Below are 21,545 nucleotides of genomic sequence, written 5' to 3' on the forward strand. Positions count from 1 at the left end.
GATTTGTTGGCAATCAAAGTTTTTTGGGCGTTGTGCTTGGGAAATCGGAATCGGCATCGAATGCATGGGGACTGTGGGGGCATTGCCCAATGGAAGGCAGGCAGGCAGGCAGGCACACACACAGAATGCAATTGGGAGGCCATTAAAATGCAATTACAGGCCACAAGAGAGCCCCAGCTCTGACCACCGGCTGCAATCCGAACCCGAATCCGAATCCGAACCACAATCGCACAGAGTGGGTGGCAGGCAGTGGCCCCATGGATCAATGGATCAATCGTTAGCCACGCAATTTGGCATCCTGTTTTGTGTCAATCAAGCCTCGTCCGATTTAGATTTATGCGACAATTTGGCAGCGATTTGCATAACGCCCCGGGTCTCCCCAGACACCGATAGGCGATAGGCAATAGGCAATAGGTGTTGGCCTGGTGAAGGGTTTGCTTTCGACTGCTTCGGCCGTGGCTGGGGCTGTGCTTGATTTAGTTTAAGCCTCGTTGATATGCAGATTTTCCATAAACTCGCACTCGAAGCCAATCAAGCAGCGATGTCCAGGGTCAAAGCGAAAGAATGAATTGTCCCCAGCTTCAGGCCAAAAGGTTTATTGATTTATGAGTCATAAACTTTAAGCCGGGCTTTGTTTGCCGCTGAGAACTCTGAATCTGAATCTAACTCTGAATCGAACACTGAATTCGATTCAAAACTTCAATTCAAAAACTTCAGCTCAAGGTTCGCGAACTCAGGTGACAATATTTCGCAATTCTTTGTACACTTCTTGGACAGAAGATCTTTTAATACGATACGATACGTGCGACTGCTGAGAGGAAATTAAGAATGGCTATTAGGAAATCTGGCAGGCAATTCCAAATCCCAAATCCGAAATCCGCAAAGGCCCAATTCAGAAATCCGAAATCCGGCAAATATGATTTACTTGCATTGGCAATTGATTTTCTTTACAACCAAGTTACGCATACGCCATGCTTGCCCCCAGCCGAAAGCGATAAGAAATCAGTTTAAAAATTAATGCATGCAAACCAGCTGTCCACCGAACCACCGAGCCACTGACCAACTGCACCACAACTGAACTCCACTCCAATTCGTTCCACAAATTGTTGTCAGTTATTAAAGTGGCCAATTTTTCACGGAGCGTTTTGCGGTGCGTGGAGAGGCTGCTGCCTGCCTGCCTGCTTGCCTCCGATTGGAGCAACCACATTTTCCACACCTACGGATCGGATCTGTAATGAGCTGTCAGTTAGCCAGCCAGCCGGCCAGGCTGATTGATAATCAAAGGCGTTTTAGAAAGGATTTAGAGATCAGCTAATCACAAATGTCATAGCATGTGATGCATGTTTAATGTTGCATGTTGCATGGGGGGGGAGTATTTAGGTGTTATTTATTATTATTATTTGTTTGGGTACTAAAAGCGCTTGAGCTGGGAAGAGGAGTCCCAGAAAGGGTTCGTTCCTTCTTTGACACCTTCCTTGATCGTGTGTACAAGTTTAATTAACTAATTTCCACCACAAATAAAGCATTCAAGAGGGAAATTCCCTTAGAACTGAACCGCCGAAAGACAATTGCTAATTTCCACACACGAATCTCGATGAGAATGGATTTAAGTCCACACCCTTCCCTTCCCTCACCACCCATCCACTCCCCTTCCAAGTGGAAGCCAACAATGGAAGCCGAAAAAGTACAAATTGAATTAAATGGCAAATCCAAAGAGGTTTTTCCATGAAAAGCTGGGACTGTGGTTGGGTCTGCCTCTACCTCTGGCTCTGGCGAGTCTCGAATGATCTCTTTCGCGATCTCTCGGGCGGTGTCGGCGAATGCACAAAGCCTCGGCTCTCGGCTGCTGACAGGGGCGTTCACGCTCGCCCGATCTGTGCCTCCGATCTGTCGCTGCCTCTGTCTCTCTCTGAATGGGTACTGGTGTCGCCCTCTCTGTTGCTCTTCTGGCCATGATTTGTCAGAATATTTCTCATGTTTCGGGTCGGGTCGAATCGGGTATAAATAACACGACAACACGAGACGTCTAAGCATAACACAGTCAACTCTTCAGTCAAGAAGTCTTTCGCACAGAAGAAACCCCAAAAACCAACCAGCAAAATGTTCAAACTGGTAAGGATACAGCGCCCAGAGGACCCAAGGATTATATTGCTTATAGACACTACTCCACTGTACACTGTAGATCGCCCTCGTGTCCGCCCTGTGCGCCGTTGCCAACGCCGGACTGATCTCGCCCTATAGCCATGGCTATGGACTGGGATACGGCGCCGCCCTGGCTCCCGCCTACGCCCCGGCCGTGATCTCGCACGCCCCGATCATCAAGAGCTACGCCGCCCCCATTGTGGCCCACCACCCGGTGGCCACTTCGTACGCCAACACCTACAAGGTGGCCACCAAGGCCTACCCCGTGGTGCACGCCGCTCCCCTGGTGCACGCCGCCCCCCTCATCCACTCCGCCCCTCTGGTGCACGCCTCCCCGGCCCTGCACACCACCTCCACCTACCACGGCGGCTACGGCAGCTATGGCGGATACGGTAGCTACGGCAGTCTGGGATACGCTGGCCTCGGACACGGCTACGGACACGGATACCTGCACTAAGGAGTGGCCGCATCTCACATCCACGACGACTCTGCGTTGACGACCCTCATCATCCGTGCACCCATCCATATCCATCGAGAGATTCTGAAGGCGGGACATTCGCATTTTGCTGCCGTCAAAGTGTGGATTTGCATTTCGTAGATCAACAAGCTCCGTATCGAATCCGAATTGTGTACAAATTTCTTAGCACCGCCCCCTTTGAACCGCCCACAAAACTCCGAGCCCAGAGACAGAGACAGAGACATCTAGAGACCTAAGGGAGCAGGCACCGAGCGAGAGAAAGAGAAGGAGAGATCAAGTTTCAATGATTTTGCTATTTTCTGTGCAAGTTTCACTGCACTCAAGGCTTCGACACTTTTTTTTTTGAATAAACGATAAACAAAACACTTAAAACAAAAAGTTCTTTGGCTGTTGTTGGGGGGATCCCAAAAGGTCTTTGCCCAGAAGGTAGTGAGGTAGGTCTAGTGTATAGTTTCAGTTTAGTGAACGATTGAGTTATCCATACATACATAAATCATCCACAGGGAACCAAGTCAAAGTCAACGAAGAACAAAGTCTTGACTAAGGTTTTTGTACACTCGCATGCCGGGCTCTCATTGCACTTTTGCTCTACGTTCTATGTTTGGTTCTACTCCGCAAGGCAGACTACAATAACGGAGCTGCTCTCTGAGTAATGCCAAGCCATCCTTCAGAGAGGCAGTTCCAAAGTCGCTCTTTCTCTTTCTAGCCCGCACACATTGTCGCAGAGACACACGCTCAGCGCGCGCTCTCTTCTTCTTGTGCCTTTTGATCCTCTCTCTGAGCGAGTCATCTCTCTCTCCCTACGCACTCTCCCACTAGCACCTACACTGTAGACGAGCACAAACATGCACAGCAACGGGACAGAGGGGAAATCGCAGCGGAAGAACAATCTCGCAGTGAATTCTTGGACAGCAAACAGACCAAAATACACTGCGAATAATTTTGGGTCACATGTATACTGTGTGGGGCTCTGATCCCTTGAGTAAGAACCGACCCCTCGCCCTTCCCCCTGTCCATTCCATCCCACATTCAATTGCACTTCAAATTAATTTCGCTTAAGCAACGACGCGACGGCTCCCGACAAATGTTTTGAAATTTTCGCAGGAAAAAACAAAATATTTCATAGCATTGCAATGCCTTGGCAACACTCCACACTCCCCTTCCCCTCCCTGGCAATTATCATTGCAGATAGACGGACCGGACCGGACGGACAAACGAAAGACTCAAGCGACAAGCGACAAGCGCGTGCGCCTGCCAACAGGTTGACCAGTCGCCCCCCGCCCCTGAAGGGGACTGGGATTGGTAAAAGGAGAGGAAAGTGCGTCGAAATATTTATTTATTAATGGAATGGAGACTCCAACGGAGAGACTCTGGCGATTCGCTAAATGGTCTTTTTGCCTCGTTTCATAAGTGAAAAATTGGAGCACCTCGAGAGTTAGTCAGGAGTGAAATAAGCCACTTAATTACCGCTTGGCTTTTGCCAGCCAAGAGACTCGACTTGACTCGTAAGACGTAAGATATTCTGGCCTCAAAAGCATAATTTATGCGCAAATGGAAAAATCATGTTTATGGGAATTCAATGAAAACGATCTGCTCGTAATAGTAGAGGGAGGAGTCTTCAAAATAAATTATTTTATGCAAACAGAAACACAAGTAAATAACAACAATAAGCCATTGTTGGGCTTGTCTCCGTCTCCACGACCTTGGGGAATGTGCAACACAATTGTGTCCAGCTGATCAGCCCCTCCTCTCTGCTGTTACGATCTTGCGATCATATGATCCCATGATCATAGACCATGTCATAATTACGAGTTTATTAAGTCAACGGCCAGCCAGCCGCCAGCCATCAGCCAACGGCGTTACCATTAGCCAGTCAAGCGATAATTTGGCAACAAGAGAACAACCTTCGCAGATCCGAACAGACGACAGCCAGACAATGCAATGTCTCCATGCCCCAGAGAGGCCGAGGCGAAGGCAGAGGCAGAGGCGGGACCGGTAGATTCCGCTTCCTACATCTCTCGAGTGCAGCAGAGCCATTGAATATGCATTCAAGTACAGCAAACGACACTAAGTGGATGCATATGCAGCACTTGGGGGCTTGCGACCTGGGGCAGGTGCTCTCTCATGGCACACTTGCAACTCGGCCGATTCCCACAACCTCGTAACGGAAACACACCTGTTCGTTCGTTCGTTCGTTCGTTCGTTCGCTCGGCTCCCCCTGGCTGTGGGGTCTCTCTTCGAGTGGAAATCTGAGCAGAGTCTTGGCTCTTGAGAGCTCCCCATTCCATCCGTAGAGTATGCTAAGAAAAATGGGATTATTCATGCGGAAACTGTACTCCTGCTCCTGTGCTTTGCATTAATAACGAGCCATCAACCGCAGGGAGCAATGAACTCGCCACAAACATCACACATCCTCCAGGCATCCAAGCATTCAATCAGCATCTGGTGCAATTAGAACCTGCACTGACACCACAATCCGAATCCGATTACAACCTGCTCTGAAATGCGAGTCAGAGGCGAGAAAATATGACGAGCGTCCAATCAGAGCTCAACGGAACAAGTGAGGAAAATTAATTACGACGTACAAGCCAGAGCAAGGGTCAAACAACTTCCAGGAAGTGCTGATCCCTGGCCGAAGGGACGTGCACGTACACGTACGTGCACTGGGGGAAATGCACACGCAGCTGGACCACAACCGGGACCAGGACTAGGACCAGGACTAGGACCAGGGCCCTGTTGATGGACTGACCTTGTTATGGTGCAATGACACTGGCTCTGACGCCCTCTCCCGAAGCTCTGCTCCTGATTATTCTGTTGTTGCGTGCAAAGGGGATTTGCAGTTGATAATCTTATGCAGCAACAGCAGAGCCGGAGAGCCGGAGAGCCGGAGAGCCCGAGAGCGTGCCCTGCCGGAGATGGCCTTGGGAGAAAGCACAGTTCATTGACAGGGTTGACAGGGTTGACAGGGTTTGCTAGAAGGTTCTATAAATAAGAAAACGGGATTAAAAACCAAACTGCAATCAAGGGGGAACTTCATTAAAGAGCTCGATTGGAGGTCCGGGCACTCTGCCAGAGTGCCAGACTCGCGGGCCGGGCCTCCCCCAAAAACAGTTAACGCACCACGTGTTGCGGATTTATACCCCCCAATTACCTGGCAGGAACACACACGGGCACCCGCGACTCGAGAGGCACCTGTTGCCAACGGCAGCCTTAAGGACTGGCACGAGGTGCAGGCAGATCCAGTATTCCCAGTGCTCCCGGCGTTCTCTCTCAGTTCAGCGAAGGTGCATATCGATTTCTGATTTAGCCACTTTCGCTATGGTAATTTCTTTTGCTTTGGGGAGCCCTTTGGCGAAGGGGAAGGGGAAGGGAGGGGTGCTCGTCCTTGTTCCCTCTGTTTTCATTGTTCTGTTGACATTTTCGATGGGCGCGTGTCGCGCATTTGGCAGCCATTTAATTGGCCACGCGAAAGGGAAATCCCCTGTTTACGACAGCACATTTTTTCTTATATGGCCGCTGGGAGTGGGGCATACTTTCAGGCAGTGCCTCGCTCTCCTTCTGCTCTATTATGTTGCCTGCTTTTGGGGGCTTGGCCTGGCTAATTGAGACCCGTCTTGGCTGTGTGCTGTTGGCTCAGGGGGCTCTGGGGCTCCGTTGGCGGTGGCAATAAATCGACTCTCAACTGGCCGTGTGATATTTTGGCATTTATATTTTGGCAACGGCCATCAATCAAGAGTCATAAGGCATAAAAAGGCGCCTGGAACGTGATCGCCATGCCGCCTCTCTGTGACGCTCTGTGGTTGCTGTTGTTCATGCAGCTGGTGGCACTGGCACTGGGAGGGGCAGGGGCAGGGGCAGGGGCAGTGGCAGCAGTAAAAGTTACTTGCGGAGACAAGTCGGAGTTGCAGTTGGCGTGTGCGCATAAATTTGATCCATGGGATTCAAAAGATAAGATACAGGAATATCTTGAGCACTTTAAATGGTCGATAGCCTCGGGAATTATCGTATGTAGAGCATTCTATAGTAATTCTAGACTTAGGTAGAAGCATTCTTCTTTGGAAGTCCAGGAGTAAAAAGCGGAGGGAGCTGCTCTCTTCGATGATTTGTATCTTTTAGCAGGTGACCAGCACACTGTCCCCTCCCAAATGATAACTATTGCAACATATGCTGTATACCTACTATATACTCACTTCGTGTCATATCCAGTGGATGTCTGGGTCTGGGTCTTGGGATGGATGGGGGGGACCGTAGTGCCTTGTGCATTTGCCGCACGATTCGCTTGTCGCTTTGTCGATTGCACGTCGTGCACGCAGATCCCTTAATGGAGTTTTTACTTTTCGCCGGACTCCTCTTTCTCCTCCGCCGCCTCCGCCGCCCCCGCCGCCTCCTTCCTACGCGACATCAGCATAATGTGAGCGACGCAACTCGGATCGTGGTTTATCATGGATCGGTGGTACTATATAAACCTGCAATGGCACCGAAAATCGATTCATTACGTGTGAAAGTGTTGGACGGTGAAGCTAAGACCAAATACGGGAATACGCAGTACGGAATCGGAATCGGAAGAAAGCATAGCTCAAAAATGTTGAATATTGTAAGAGCAGCAGAGTCTGTGGTGGAATTAGTGCATTTTATAATTGGATAATCGAATCGAATCTCCTTCCTGCCCCCCGCGGCATTTAGAGTGTGGCTCTGGTCAGTGCCCTGATCTGCCTTGGAGGTGCCCCTGCCCTTGGCAGCTTCTTCCATGGCCACGCCCCAGCACCAGCAGCAGTAGGAGTTCCGGTCGGTGTTCCATTTCCAGTGCATGTGCCAGTGCCGGTGCCCTCTCCAGTTCCCGTGGCAGTGCCTGCTCCAGTGGCAGTGCCTGCCCCTGTGGCCGTGTCCGACACCGTGACCGTTCCCGCCGCCTACGGCTATGCATCTGTTCCTTCTTTCTACCATGCAGCTCCTCCTCCGCCTAAGGCACACTTCAACTATGCCGCAGCCTATGCGGCCCCTGCTCCTGCCATCAAGTACTCTTTGGGGACTCCAGTGACCACCACAACCACAACGTATACAGGATTTGCGGCGCCGCCTCCTCCTCCTCAATACGCAGCACTGCCTCCGCTTCAGTATGCAGCACCGCCGCCTCTTCAGTATGCGGCGCCTCACTATGCAGCGCCCCCGTATGCTGCTCCAGCCCGTTCGCAGTTCTTGTCGAGATTTGCACCGCCTCCTGGCTACCAGTTGGCAGCAGCAGCACCAGCATTCCATGGCAGATACAAACTGCACTTTGGGGCGCCTCCACCATCGCCAGCCGCCGTCTACGGGGCTCCACCGCCGCCGCCGCCGTCTCTGTCCTACGGCGCCAACCAGGGCTGGTAGGCTCTGTTTCCAGATGTCTCCATCAGCATAAATCCGCATAAGTACCCGCATAAATATGCGTATACCCTTATATGTAAATATGCGTAAAATATGAATGAATTTATTTCCTCAAATTAGCAATTAATTAAACCCAAATTATAATGTTGTTTAATTTTAATGCTCAGTGTGTTATCCGAGACGAGAGACTCGGCAATTTATGCGCAGAACAGCGAACACCGATTTAATTATGATTAAAGCCCCGATAGACATAAATAATTCAAGTGTTCATGGCAGCTCGAGGCGGTTCGAGCCATCGATGGAGGCTTCTCGTTTTCGTGGCTTGCCAATTTGGTCAAAGGCGCGGCTTGACACTGAGCCAGAGAGAGATCCCACGAGAGTGGTGGGAAGAATACCCCTCCACTGACCCACCTCAACAGTTGCTGAGAGCGAAGCTCTCTCTCGGTGTATGCCCCAAATGGGTCAATAGTTTAATAGATCCCCCTCCCCACCCCCCCCCATCAGACCGAAAACACTGAGCACATGATGAGCTTTAAATGAGATGCGAATGCGACTCGATTGGGAGGTCAATCTCGTACTCGTATTCCGATTGATAGAGACATCTACACATAGACAAAGATAGACAGATACAGATACATCTATCGCTCGTTCGTTTAGCATGCAAAACCCGCGCACAAGTCCTCAGGTGTTTGTGTGTTTGTGTTTCTTTCTTGTGCCTTTGTCTGGGGGCTAATGGCTTTTATGTTTGTGCGGCATTTGGGGCTTCTGTCACATGACACTCGATTGCTGTTTCTGTTTAATAAGCTCTCAGCCCGAGAGCAGGGCTGTGGAGTCTGCCCGAGAGGGGGGCTTCTAGGGGAGCTGGGAGAACGGACCCCTCTGGGGCGGAGCCCCTGGCGAGTGGCGACTCGGTTTGTTGCATAGTTCGGATGCCAATAAAAACGACCAACATTGATTTATACACAGGCGAGCATGCAAGGAAAACCAAACACGCGTTCGAGCAGTCAGCAGTCAAGCAGTCAACAATCGACAGTCAATAATCGACAGGTTTGTTAAGAGACAACAAATCAACATCAACACTTGGCTGCAAACAAAACAAAAGCCAGCAGAAGCAGCAGCAGCAGCAACAAAATGCCAAAAAGCTTCACAACAGAAGAAGCAACAAAAAGATAGAGAGAGAGAGAGCGGGAGAGGGACTCTCAGAGAAGAGGTAATGGCAGTGCATGCGAACGGGTCTGAGAACCGCAGAGAGTCCGACAGTCGACAGTCTCCTCTCTCCTCAGAGACCTCCTATAAAAAGCATCTTCGGCGGGGGCACAAATTTTAATCAGCTGCCAAAGCTTCGCAGTGGAACATCATTAAGGGATCGACGCAAGCGGTGGATCTATCGTAGCACAGCCATCCAAGAATCGAGCTGAGAATCGATCGATAATCGGGAATAAGAACATCGAATATCGAACATCGAATATCGAATACCATAAAGTGCAGACAGTTGTTTTTTCTAGTTTAATTTTTTGTAAACAAATCAATAAAATGAGCCCCAAAGTGAGTGAGAGTTTTGGAAGAAAGTGATGAAAGAAAGCCCCCCAAAAGGGATTAATCCCCAATCGAAACCCTTTCAGGTATCCTTCCTGTGCCTGCTGCTCCTGCAGCTGTTGAATGCCGCCTTCGGAGACGTCTCCCATCTGGAGTACACGATCACCCCCAGCTCCCAGGTGGCATACTACCACTATCCCGCCCCGCGTCAGCAGCTGCCACAGCGAGTGCAACAGCAACAGCAACAGCAGCAGCAGCAGCAGCAGAGGTATCAGCCTCCCCAGCAACAGTACCAGCAATTGGCCCGACAGTTTGCTGCCCCCCACCTGGAGCACGCCGCCTTCACGCAGGCACTCACCAGCCAGGGATATGTCTTTGGAGCACCCTCGGCGCCACTGCCAGCGGTCCAGGCGGCACCTCAGCCCCCGCAACAGTCGCAGCCACTGAAGGCACCGAAGCCTGCCCCACTTGCAGCTGCCACAGGCCGCTCGATTGCTGGGGGAGTCGCCTCCGTCTCCGCCTCCATGGATGCCAATTCGCTGAACCTCAAGCTGCCGGTGCCCTTCGGCCTGGCACCCCTGAACGTGGCACAGCTGCCCCTCCAGGCGGGGGCGCCCTACGCCAGCGTGCCACACACCACGGGCCTCACCTCCTACGGAACTCCGCAGATCCAAAGGCGCTAGGAATGCCACACCATTCAGTAGTAGAATAAATTACAAATAATATTAAAGCGATAAAGATATAGATAAAGATAGACAGATGGACAGCGTCACATCCCGACTGATCTGCAAACTGCGATGATGACCGCTCATAGTACTCCTCATAGCGAATACCACATTGAATACCCATACACCGTGCACCTTCAACATTAAACATTAAAATAAACTTGCCATCTGAACGTATCTCTGGGTTTATTGGCCATTGGATCCTCCTCTCATTGCCATCTGAGCCATCGTTTGATGCATTTGCATAATACACGTATACGTATACGTATACGTATGCGCATACGCATACGCATACGAGTGTCGAGCTGAAGGTTGCCCCCCAAAAAAAAAGAGGTCTTCATCCAATGGTTTACACCTTTCACTCCCCACTCCACTCCACTCCACACCACTCTTCGGTCTTCACTCCACTGTAGTCCAGTCCATCGAATGGGCCAACTAATTTGCATACAAATACACACAAATCGGGCCAAGATATCTCCTCTCCATCATCTTTGGCTATTGGGCTCTTGGCTTTTGCGACTCATGACGAGAGAGAGAGAGAGAGACCTTAAACCTTAAACTTGGCATTGGAACACAGATAGAGAGACGGACAGACAGAGCCTCAGAGCTGTTAAAACATGGCTTAAACCCAATCAAAGCCCCCTTAGCGCTCAGCTCTTAACTCTTAAATCTGACGTATATTTATCGAACGTCAATTAAGCCCCCAAAGTGTCATCGATCAGAATCTGGGAACGGAACTCAGATCTGAGATCTGGATCTGGTGGATCTGGGGATGGGATAAAACCTGCTTTCCCATAAAAACAGAAACAGGAATATGTCCCGCATACTCTGAATAAATTTCAATTTCCAAAAATCCATTAAAACAAACGGTACCCCACAGCCACGAATAATTCTTGGGGGCTGGCTGAAGAAGGGGCTTCTCTGAACCGATCAAAAAGGTTAACTAGGAAATGAGTGGATTGTGAATTGTGGATGGAGTTTGGAGTGGTGTGAAGATGGAAGATTGAAGATACAAGATCTTGATGTCTGCAGAAATGGTAATGATGATGGAGATGGCGATGGTATGTAGTCGTAGCACAGCATTTCCGTGCTTGACTCACTGGAAAATCTTCGCGTCATCAGTCGAGAATCAGAGAATTTCAGCCGAGCAACTCAGTCTCAAGAATGGAATGGAATGGGAGGGGGGAAAAGAGAGGTCACAGACTGTGGAGACCGCCTGTTGCGGTGGCAGCAACACGGATACAGTTACATGCGTTCCCCAGACAACAGCTCGACTCATCGACTCATCGACTCGACCACTCGTCATCGCGTCCACAGCCTTGAGAGATCAGCGTCATAATCATCTGATCTGATTGGTGGCTGGGGCCAGAAGCAAGACGAAGTGGAGATGCTCTACCTGTTGAATGGACATCTGTCCAGAGGATTCTGCCAGCCCAAGGAGATCTCCATGAATGCTGAAAACAAGCATCAAGCTCTGAGAGCATTACCTCTTCTCAGAGAGAGAGAGAGAGAGAGAGGGCAAAGTGTTGGCTTCAGGCCAGCACATCAGATGACGATGGACCAGGCCAGCACGTGACCGCACTCGGATGGCTCATTAAGTCCAAGAGCCGGTTTCGACCAGCACGCTGTTGGCTGCTTATTGCTTGATGGTTGCTTGTTGCTTGTTTCTCGCCGCTTCTCCGCCTCGATGGCCAATTAAGGCGCCTGACTGATCTGTGGGCAAAACGGGAGGGAGGTGGAGAGTGAGAGAGGAGTGGGGGTGGGAGTGGCAGAGTCAGATTCATCCTGTGGACACAGATGGCGTCAAGGTCAATTTGGGGAAACAGAGGAGCAAACAGCGCCACAAAGACCGGCGGCAAGGATGAGAGCTACATTTACGAGTGAATTTTATGGGGGATCTGGGGCATTAAAATGCGAACTAATGAGACATTTAGCTGGGGGGTTTGCCAGCTTGGAGGCGGCCATTTTATGGCCCATTTGGCTTAGATTGCGTACGAAACGGGTAGCAGAGGCAGGGGCAGGAGCAGCTGCAGGGCAGCAGACATTGATGGCCCAAACAGACTGCAAATTGGCTGACCACCAACCACCGACAGCCGACAGCCGCTCTGCTACCCACTGGAATCCCACATACATTGCATACAAAGTGGATCACAGATCGAAGATCGAAGCGCGAACCACTTGAGCGGACAACTTCCGACATTATTTGGCATATTTTGGCAATTGAAGCAGCGTGGCACGTAGCCCGTCGCAGCACCGTGGGTGATGCCATCAGGTATTCGAGCCACATCCAGGGGCAGGCACTCGGCAGTCGATCGGCAGAAGAAGCGACCAAAAAACAGACAGAATGTCCCTCAAAAGCGATCACTGGACAGAGCTGTATATAAGGCCCTCGGTCGGATGGGAATGTACATTATCGCTCAAGAGCTTTAGACACAACCCCACCACAGCAAAATGTTCAAGTTTGTGAGTAAATCCGAAGGATCCAAGCATTCCATTGATGGAAGATCTAACCAGAATCTCTCTCTCTCTCTCCCTTCCAGTTGGTTATTGCCGCCCTCATCGCCTGCTCCTCGGCCAAGCCCGGTCTGGTGGCTCCACTCAGTCTTCCCGTGGGTGGCGTTCCTCTGGCCACCGCCCCAGTGGCCGGTGTGCCCGTGGTCACGGCTCCCCTGTCAGCCGCCGGTGGCAGCAGCCAGGTGGATGTCCGCAACAACTACGACGGCACCCTCTCCTCCTACACGACGGCTCCGTTCGAGTACGCCGGACCCGTCTCCAGCCGCTACGTGTCGGGTGTTCCGGCCGCCCCCGCCCTGGTGTCCGCCCGGTACGCTGCTGCTCCCCTGACGGCCGCCGCCGCCGCTTACTCCGCTCCGCTGACGGCTGCCTACTCGACTCCTTACGCCTCTGCCCTGGGAGCTGCCGCCGCCTACTCTGCCTATCCCTACGCCGCTCCCTACGCCTCTCCCTACGCCTCTCCCTACGCTGCTCCCTACGCCGCTCCCTACGCCGCTCCCTACGCCTCTCCCTACGCCTCTCCCTACCTCGCCTCCCCCTACGCCGCTCCCTACGCTGCTCCCCAAGTCGTGGTCTAAGGAAAACGCCAGACACCAAGCTATAGCCAATTTTTTGTAACTGTACTAACTTTTTGATTAAATGCGAAACTAAAAAGTTTGCCCCCACCAACAAATGCTTGGATTGCACTGCCACGGGGCGGGGGGCGGTATTGTGATTTATGGATTATCATAATCGCATTCGAACGAAGAAACTGTCAATGGGGGTTACATGGGTTATATAATCCGGGGGGGGGGGGCAAGCTTTCAAATCGCCCAAGAAGTTATTGGCCCTAGCCATCGATCCAACCATCCGGCCATTCATCCACCGATGGTGGCAGTCACGACTCACTGACCAACTAAAGCGGATTACCATTGCCTCATTGCCTCGTTGCCCCATTGCCTCACCCGCAGCCCAGCCCAGCCCATACTCGTGGACCCACTTGGCAGTCGCGGCACTGCCAGGTGGGGGCCAGGGGGAAATGGAAAGTGAAGAAGAGCGGCGGGCAGGGCCCCAGCCATTTCCCTATAAATATTAACGAGTGTTGACAATGGACAAACACTAATCACACAGCTCTGAGGGCGAGCATATCCTAGAAGTCCCAGCAACAAAACCACAAAGCTCCAAGCACAATGCGGCACCACATTTGGGTAAGGATTCGAGGAGTCCTCAATCGCACTGATGGACTCAAATACGACTAAAATCTTCCCACAGGCACTCGCTCTGGCGATCCTCTTGGCGGCGGGGGAGGCCAAGCCTTCGGCACACTTTGATCAGCACTTCAATCCACACTTCAATCAGCACTTCAATCACTTCGATCCGCACCATTTCGAGCACTTGGAGCCGCTGCACGCACCACTGCAGGCTCCGCTGGCGGAGCATTTGGATTACGGGGTGCCATTCGCAGATCCGTTCCTGCCAGCGCCTGCCCCACCACCAGCCTTTGCCCCAGCACCACCCGTATACGCACCGGCACCACCCGTTTATGGACCGGCACCAGCGCTTGTGGCTCCTCCGCCACCGCAATTCATTCCTGCACCACCGGTATACGCAGCCGCACCACCAGTATTCGCACCCGCACCACTTCTGCCCGCTCCAGCTCCTCTGCTGCCCGCTCCAGCTCCTCTTCTGCCCGCTCCAGCTCCCCTTCCCCATCATCTTCTGCCAGCTGCCACGCCCTTCCTCCCACCCGCTGAGCTGACGATAACCCACCAGGTGCTGCCACCCGTCCTGGAGGCCGCGCCCTTTGCGACGCCCACCTACCGGGCGATTCCCGGGCCAAAGACCACCACCCACCATGTGTCCATCGGCTACGCCTTCCCCAAGCTGCTCGCCCACTCACACACCCACCCCCACCCCCAGCACGCCCACCTGCGTGCCCTGCCCCTCACGAAGCTGATCCACAAGCATCACCATTCCCTCTTCTAGGACTGCACCTTGGGGACCGGATGGGATGGATTATGCGAAGCTAACCAAAGAACGAATCAAAAAACTAATTTAGTAAATCCCAAACGATAACATTCTATGTAAAAATCCATTATTTATCGATTAACTAGAATAAAATTTAAACAAAATTGAATTTTTTTTTTTTCAATTTCCTATTTTTTAGCAAAACTGATCCGATAAGTGGGTATGTGTGTGGGCTTAGGTATGAGTGTGCACACATATGTAAATAAGATCAGTTATACAATGGTTGAGGTTCATATACCATCTTCTATGTGGCGCGGATGCTTTTGGGATGGCATTCATCGATCGATTAGCCAGGCCTCGATTACGATAGCAGAGATCCATCCTGCGATCACTTTAGCTCCGTCTGGGAAATGGCAAAATCTCAAGGAATGCCTTGCATTGCCTTGAATCAAATTACCAGTACATCGTACAGTAAATACCCCAAAATACTCGCACTCGTGTACAGGTGATGGATAATCTGATTGAATCTCTCATTACACACCAGACGCCGAGTCGTAATGCCGCCAAATGTGGTGTTGCCCGCCTCTAACGCGAGGGAAGGCAGAAATGTTGTTCGTAAATTTCCACTGCACGCAACAAGAAATCGAATCAGAAATTCCAGACACAGCAACAGCCACAGCCACAGCAACAGCAACACACGCGACAATTGTTGCAACAACAGTGTATTCCAATTAAATGGCAGGGCGAGGGTGAGGTGGAGCTGGAGCTGGAGCTGGAGGGGACAGCACGTATTTTGGGTAAGTAATTGGGGGGGCTAACGTGGGGCGGTTCGAGGCGTGGCGGGGCGGGTTTCTTGTCATAAGCAAAGCGAAATCTTGCCCAATATCCAATATCCCCGGTCATTGGGCTAGGTTATGGTCCGGAATTGCGTGCAATTATGAAAGCCAAGGAGCAGGGCAGGGCAGGGCACTCTTCGCGGGAGGCGGGGAGGCCATGTGTCGCACGTAAGAGGCGACCAATTGATTATTAAGTACATACGAAATGTCGCACTGGCGCCCTTCGACGGGCCCGATATAGAAAGTCTTGCAAGGTATTTTCGTATGCTCCGCCACGGACTCCATTCGATTCGATTCGATTCGTTTCGGGGAGAATTATAAAAGCATTGATCGGCCGACAGTTCGATATCAAAGCCTAGTCAGCCCTCAAGCTAATCACACAGCTCCAGTCCCGATCCCAATCCCAAGCCAAGCCAAGCAAGATGTTCGCCAAGATTATGGTAAGTCCGGAGGATATTCTTGGGGATCGATCCATCTACATCATCCTCCCCCTTCGTTCCAGCTCGTTGCTCTCTGCGTGGCCACCGCCCAGGCTGGTCTGCTGCCCTTCCACGCCGGCCCCGTTCCTCTGGCGGCACCAGTGGCCACCGCCGGAGTGGTGGCTCCCTACGCCTCCAGCTTCAATGCCCATCGCATCAATCACGCCGTGGCCTACCCCGTGGCTCCTGCTCCCGCTCCCGTGGCCTTTGCCGCTCCCGCTCCAGTGCCAGTGGCTGGCCCCGCTCCTGTGGCCTTTGCTGCTCCTGCTCCTGCATTCGCCGCTCCTGCTTTCGCTGGCTTTGCGCCCGGATTCGCGGCTCCTGCTCCGTTGGCATTCGCCGCCCCCAACAAGGTAGCCTTCGGTCTGCCCGCCTTCGCTGCTCCCGCCCTGGCCCCGGCCCCACCAAAGGTGGCCTTCGCAGCCCCAGCCCCAGCCCCGGCTCTGGCTCCAGCACCTGCTCCACTGGCCGCTCCGGTGGCTGCTCCCCTGGGATTCGCCGCTCCAGCGCCCGTGGCATTCGCCGCACCCGCAAAGTTCGGCTTTGGACCATTCGCGGCCGCTCCTCTGGCCGTCGGACCCAAGTTCGCCGCCCCCTCCCCCTACTTCTTCTAGGGATCACAGACCGCCCATCCCTCCATCCGCCATCCGTCCTATTAGCACGTAGAACATAGCCCGAATTTCCCCTAGAGCGAGAGAGAGAGCAGAAATGCTTGGCGAACACACACACATACCGTAGGCGAGTGTAGTGCTCGTAATAAATCCATTATAAATATATTTATTGCAAGTCTTTCAATCAGGGATCCCCCTTAGGATCCCCCTTCTGGCCACCGTCGGACGTTCTTCACGTGGCCAATGCGCTGGAAGAGGGGCACGTGCTCGAAGGGCGTGTGGGAGATGGGCACCGAGTCGTAGGTGACGTGGGCAATCTTCGTGAGGGGCGCTACAATGGTGTAGCCAGGATGTTGCTCGTGCAGTGGATGGCGATAGATCGGATAGACCGGATGGTGGTGGTAGATCACGGTGGCGGCCAGTCCCAGCTGGAGGCTCGCACTCAGCAGCAGGAAACACATGAAAGTCTTCCAAGAAGCGATTAAAGATCAGAATACCTACAGTACACATCCCATTCCTGGTTTACCTTGAGCACTCCCATCCTCGTCCTCGTCCGCTGTGTTGCTTTTGTGACTGCGACTGCACTTGGACTAAGGAGCGGCCCGTTGAAGGCCACTCAATTTATAGGCCCCTCTTCTGGTCTTCCGCCCCATGAATGTTCCCACATTCGATCGTACAGTTAGGAGAACCGGTTGCATTTCCTTTGTAACCCCATGCCCCATGGAACCTGTTGCAACATCTCCCCAAAGCCACTCTGCCATCGATCCGCCCCGCCTCTCTCCCTCTCTCCGTAAACCCGTTTTCAAGTTCAAGTTTAAACCGTCTTGCGGCTGGTCTACGCTGGGGATTGTCCAAGTGTCAGTGACTCTTTTGTGCACATAATTATACTACAGATACTCGTGTCGTATCTCTCGCTTTACATTTCTCTTTCTGCTTTTTATGGGCCGTGTGTGTTAGTCGGTCCCTGTCTCCGTCTCCGTCTCCGTCTCCGTCGCTTCCATTGTCTATGATCGATCTATCGTTAGGCGTTGCCCAATCATTCATTCGTTTGATGATAGCTCTTCGGAGGTGTAAAGAATTGATTAGTCTCTGGCTTTATTTGGCAGAGATTGGTGCTCTTTAAGCATAAATTATACCCTCTAATCGATGCATACCCTTGACGGAGTGCCGCAGACCTTTGTCTGTCTTTGGGCACATGTTTGTCAATCGATAAGTGGCATTCAATGGGCAGATGGATCGTAAAGATACAGAAAGAGCATCCAGAAATGTGTCTTAATTGAATCTTTCATCTCTGCTTTGACCCCAATCTCAGTCCCAAGCGACAGTTCTCAGTCAAAATCTTTTGATTGCTGCGCCCCCATGAATGGGCCACCCACCGGATGATTCCGCTTGAGATTCAGAGCTGCTGCCGCTGCCGCTGCCGCTGCTGTGGCGACTGGTAATGGTAAATGGGGAACTGGTACAAGTAAATGCCAAACCCGATCCGATCGCTGATTATTCAATGGAGGAGGCCCAAATGGAGCCGAAACTCGCATGGAACTGGCTTTCGTGTGACGTCGTCCGCGGCCAAGGATGGCTCTGTGGCAAGTGGCTGGTGGCTGGTGGCAAGTGGCAGGCTTGGGCTTGGGCTTGGGCTGTGGTTTGGGCTGTAACTGGAAGTGAATTAGATTAGCCATTTGCAGTGCTCATTAGATCACCGATGGCCATTTTGGGCAGGACTCGAGTGCAGCTGGGGACTGGTATAAAAGACCGAGGCTCCGAGCAACTGCAGCAACATTATTGGATCCGACAGTCCCCAGAGCAGACACACCGATACAGCGATACAGCGACAGCAACCATCCAGCCAGCCACATGATGAAGGGAGTAAGTAAAGGATACCCGCGAAAAGGATACCCATTTGACCCTGTGTCCTGTTCCCCCACGCAGTTGATACTCGTGACGGTCCTGTGCCTGACGACGAGAGGACTGGCAGCTCCTGCCCCCGATCCAGAGCCAGCGCCATCCCCTGCCCCCGCTCCGGCACCTGCTCCAGCTCCAGCCCCTGCTCCGTCTGGCATTGGGATTGGCCTGGGACATAGCTACGGACTGGGACTGGGACTGGGTCTGGGCGTCGGCCACTACGGCGGCTACCATGGCGGATACCACGGAGGATTGGGCCTGGACCTGGGATACCACGCGCCCATCATCTCCAAGACGATCATCGGAAAGAGCTATCTAGGCGGCTATGGGGGCTACGGGGGCTACGGGCTGGGCCATGGCTACGGCCTGGGTCTGGGCCACGGCTACCTGGGGGGCTACGGACACGGACTCTACGGAGGACACGGCTTGGGTCTGGGTGTGGGTCTGGGTCTAGGCGGCTACGGCTACGGGCATGGCTGGTAGAAGCCACTCCGATCCGACCCCAACGAAGCTCCAACTAACGTCAAGGCGAGCGTGCAACATGTGAGAGTTTCCAATCGAGTCATACGCAACATATTCCGATAGCCTTAATCAATCAATCAATCACTCAGTCAGTCAGCCAATCAAGCCATCAAATAAATTTATCTGACCTGAACAACACACAAAATCGATCGAGAGTTTCATTTGAGTGAATCGTGGCCAAGGATCTTCTGGAAAGGACATCCGAGCGGGGTTTTCCCCGTAGAAAAATGCATTTTGAAAGTTTTGAAATGGAAACGAAATATATTGGTACATAATTCAACCTCAGAATTCACTTTTTAAACATTGTTTTCTTTTGAAGCACAAATTCCCCTCCTCTGGATGAAACGAATGAAGAGCTGGAAGGAGGAGGCATGGAGGAGGCATCCGCATCCGTTTACCAGCCATGGGCCAGGCCGTAGGAGGGAGCAGCAATCGACTTGTAGCCCAATCCCAGGGGAGCATGAGTCAGGCCCAGGGGAGCATGGGCCAGGCCAAGAGGAGCATGGGCCAGTCCCAGACCGAGACCGAGCGGAGCGTGGCCCAGAGCTGGCGAGGCATAGCTGAGCCTCGGGCCCAGTCCGTAGGCCGAGATGGCCGGAGCAGCCAGCGGAGCGTGGGCCAGGGCGGGGGCGGCGTAGCTAATCCTGGGAGCCAGGCCGTAGGAGGCGGCATACGATGGAGCGGTCAGGCCGTGGCTGTAGGCCGGTGCGGCCAGGGCATGGCCGTACGAGATGGCCGGAGCGGCGGCCAAAGGCAGCGACGGAGCACCCAATCCTCCCAGGTATCCCGGAGCGGGAGCGGGAGCGGCGGCGGCGCTGGCCAGGCAGAAGACGGCGAACACGAACTGCGAACGGGAGGAGGCACAGGCTGTTACACTGGAGGAGATCCCGCAAGGGGTTCCAAGTCACTTACGTATTTGAACATTTTGAGTGGCGTGTGGTATGGAGTCGTGGCAAGAACACTGGGCACCAGCTGAATAATGCCGCTGTCTGAGGCACAAATGCTTTTATAGCCCACAGACTTGCCCAAAAACGTTGCGCGAGAACGAACGGATGGCGGCCCAAAGACCCAGAGACCCAGAGACCCACAGATGGAGACCAGACCGAATGCACTTTTACTTTTGTTGCATGGAAGAGAGACACAGAGAGACACAGAGAGGGAAAGAGAGACACCGAGAGAAGGAGAGACAGAGAGAGAGAGAGACATGCTAAGCTGGTATCGAGATGGAGATCGTGGCCCGGGACCCCGACTCGCACTGCCCCGCCCCGCCGCGCCCCAACCACAAGCAACGCGGATGTTTGGCTGTGACTGAGATTCAAGTATACCCTGGCGGAGGGTATTGTAAATCAGGGACCATCAGGGGATAATAGCAAAGAAAACGAAGCCATCAAAGACGTAGAATCATAGAGAAGGAGAGAATCATATCTAGCAGATTGCCGAATCTGGCTTAGATCCTCAGGGCCCTCTGGGCGGATGTTTGCTGGAAATGCATGGAAGCATCCTTGGAGGAGTGGTATTCTGCTGTGCGGCTGTACTAAGTCGACGATTCTTTCGATTCCTAAAGGGTAGAGAAGGTGGCCATCACAGATGGCAGAGTTATGGGCAGAGCCATGGGTACCTTTATTCTCGATGGGCATTTAGGCACTGAATACTGCGAAAATCCTTCGGAAAGCGTATCAAACTCTTCGTCCCATGGGGCCAGAGACCAGCCTTTGCTTTGAATAATTTCTGATAAATTTGTATTTGCCAAAAGCCGCCGTCGCGTCGAGTCGAGTGGAGCCGAGTCGAGTGGAGTGGAGTGGAGTGGAGTGGAGTCCGGGGGTCTGTGGGAGGTGTGTGTGAGAAAAACTTAAATTGCATTTTGTTTTCTTGGTTTTTGCTTCGATTCTTTTTTTTTTGGGCAGTTAACAAGTTTCCCCTCCGCTTCCTTCCCCTGGAAATCATTTAAATGAGCCGCAACGAATGCGTAAGCCTTTTGTAGAAATTTCTGCACTGAACTGCCGTGCACCGGGCTAAATGCTCAGCCAATTGGAGTTGCAGCAGCCCCACCAAAGAGCAAAAGTCTTAATTATAGCACAGATCTGTGACTGTGGCTGTGGCTGTGGCTGCCGTGAATGGGGCGTGTCTGTGGCGCACACCTGTGCGTGAGGCAGTGCTGGCTGCTGTTGCCAAACCGGACTCCGCACAAGAGAGATGCCGTGCCGCGATGTAGGGCACAGCCAGATCAGCATACTCGTATTGTTCTTGAACAATAACCGATCGACCGACCGCTCGATAAATGGCAGAGGCGTGGGCAAGGTCAGGCCAGCGGAGACGCTGAGAGGGTATGCCGCCACGGGGGCATCGGGCACTCATAATTCATGGGAGCTCTGGCTGCCACTTAATTGCCAGTGAACGACCCACTCTATGCCACACTTTTCGGACACACTTTTTTACGTAAGACTCTATCTGTGGCACTTAACACTCTCCTCTCCTCTCCTCTCCTCTCGGAG

General features: G+C 52.5%; 9 protein-coding genes across 9 annotated transcripts; 7 read left to right on the forward strand and 2 right to left on the reverse strand.

Moving 5' to 3' along the window:
- The first annotated feature begins 2,014 nt into the window (after window positions 1-2,014).
- Window positions 2,015-2,992, forward strand: LOC108151296 (cuticle protein 10.6). Its single transcript, XM_017279832.2, has 2 exons — window positions 2,015-2,112; window positions 2,183-2,992. The coding sequence occupies exons 1-2, from the start codon at window positions 2,101-2,103 to the stop codon at window positions 2,597-2,599; spliced, it is 429 nt and encodes a 142-aa protein (XP_017135321.1). The 5' UTR covers window positions 2,015-2,100; the 3' UTR covers window positions 2,600-2,992.
- A 4,110-nt stretch (window positions 2,993-7,102) lies between these two features.
- LOC108165378 (extensin-3) lies at window positions 7,103-8,138 on the forward strand. Its single transcript, XM_017301415.2, has 2 exons — window positions 7,103-7,214; window positions 7,304-8,138. Exons 1-2 carry the CDS (start codon window positions 7,203-7,205, stop codon window positions 7,985-7,987), a joined length of 696 nt encoding a protein of 231 aa, XP_017156904.1. The 5' UTR covers window positions 7,103-7,202; the 3' UTR covers window positions 7,988-8,138.
- A 1,156-nt stretch (window positions 8,139-9,294) lies between these two features.
- LOC108151288 (transcription factor btd) lies at window positions 9,295-10,422 on the forward strand. The gene is made up of 2 exons (XM_017279820.2): window positions 9,295-9,529; window positions 9,607-10,422. The coding sequence occupies exons 1-2, from the start codon at window positions 9,518-9,520 to the stop codon at window positions 10,201-10,203; spliced, it is 609 nt and encodes a 202-aa protein (XP_017135309.1). The 5' UTR covers window positions 9,295-9,517; the 3' UTR covers window positions 10,204-10,422.
- Window positions 10,423-12,599: 2,177 nt separating this feature from the next.
- Window positions 12,600-13,418, forward strand: LOC108165377 (vitelline membrane protein Vm26Ab). Its single transcript, XM_017301414.2, has 2 exons — window positions 12,600-12,708; window positions 12,786-13,418. Exons 1-2 carry the CDS (start codon window positions 12,697-12,699, stop codon window positions 13,335-13,337), a joined length of 564 nt encoding a protein of 187 aa, XP_017156903.1. The 5' UTR covers window positions 12,600-12,696; the 3' UTR covers window positions 13,338-13,418.
- Window positions 13,419-13,928: 510 nt separating this feature from the next.
- On the forward strand, window positions 13,929-14,724 carry LOC108165376 (pollen-specific leucine-rich repeat extensin-like protein 3). The gene is made up of 2 exons (XM_017301413.1): window positions 13,929-13,946; window positions 14,011-14,724. The coding sequence occupies exons 1-2, from the start codon at window positions 13,929-13,931 to the stop codon at window positions 14,722-14,724; spliced, it is 732 nt and encodes a 243-aa protein (XP_017156902.1).
- A 1,184-nt stretch (window positions 14,725-15,908) lies between these two features.
- Window positions 15,909-16,753, forward strand: LOC108151291 (skin secretory protein xP2). The gene is made up of 2 exons (XM_033388048.1): window positions 15,909-15,982; window positions 16,045-16,753. The coding sequence occupies exons 1-2, from the start codon at window positions 15,965-15,967 to the stop codon at window positions 16,633-16,635; spliced, it is 609 nt and encodes a 202-aa protein (XP_033243939.1). The 5' UTR covers window positions 15,909-15,964; the 3' UTR covers window positions 16,636-16,753.
- Window positions 16,754-16,782: 29 nt separating this feature from the next.
- LOC108151312 lies at window positions 16,783-17,222 on the reverse strand. Its single transcript, XM_017279851.2, has 2 exons — window positions 17,159-17,222; window positions 16,783-17,099 (listed from the first exon to the last, which is right to left on the reverse strand). The coding sequence occupies exons 1-2, from the start codon at window positions 17,171-17,173 to the stop codon at window positions 16,830-16,832; spliced, it is 285 nt and encodes a 94-aa protein (XP_017135340.1). The 5' UTR covers window positions 17,174-17,222; the 3' UTR covers window positions 16,783-16,829.
- Window positions 17,223-18,352: 1,130 nt separating this feature from the next.
- LOC108151295 (glycine-rich protein) lies at window positions 18,353-19,259 on the forward strand. Its single transcript, XM_017279831.2, has 2 exons — window positions 18,353-18,495; window positions 18,559-19,259. The coding sequence occupies exons 1-2, from the start codon at window positions 18,484-18,486 to the stop codon at window positions 19,012-19,014; spliced, it is 468 nt and encodes a 155-aa protein (XP_017135320.2). The 5' UTR covers window positions 18,353-18,483; the 3' UTR covers window positions 19,015-19,259.
- A 26-nt stretch (window positions 19,260-19,285) lies between these two features.
- Window positions 19,286-20,076, reverse strand: LOC108151293 (cuticle protein 10.6). The gene is made up of 2 exons (XM_017279829.2): window positions 19,966-20,076; window positions 19,286-19,897 (listed from the first exon to the last, which is right to left on the reverse strand). The coding sequence occupies exons 1-2, from the start codon at window positions 19,975-19,977 to the stop codon at window positions 19,448-19,450; spliced, it is 462 nt and encodes a 153-aa protein (XP_017135318.1). The 5' UTR covers window positions 19,978-20,076; the 3' UTR covers window positions 19,286-19,447.
- Window positions 20,077-21,545: the final 1,469 nt, after the last annotated feature.

Source organism: Drosophila miranda, chromosome XR, assembly GCF_003369915.1.
Source record: "Drosophila miranda strain MSH22 chromosome XR, D.miranda_PacBio2.1, whole genome shotgun sequence".
Classification (NCBI taxonomy): domain Eukaryota; kingdom Metazoa; phylum Arthropoda; class Insecta; order Diptera; family Drosophilidae; genus Drosophila; species Drosophila miranda.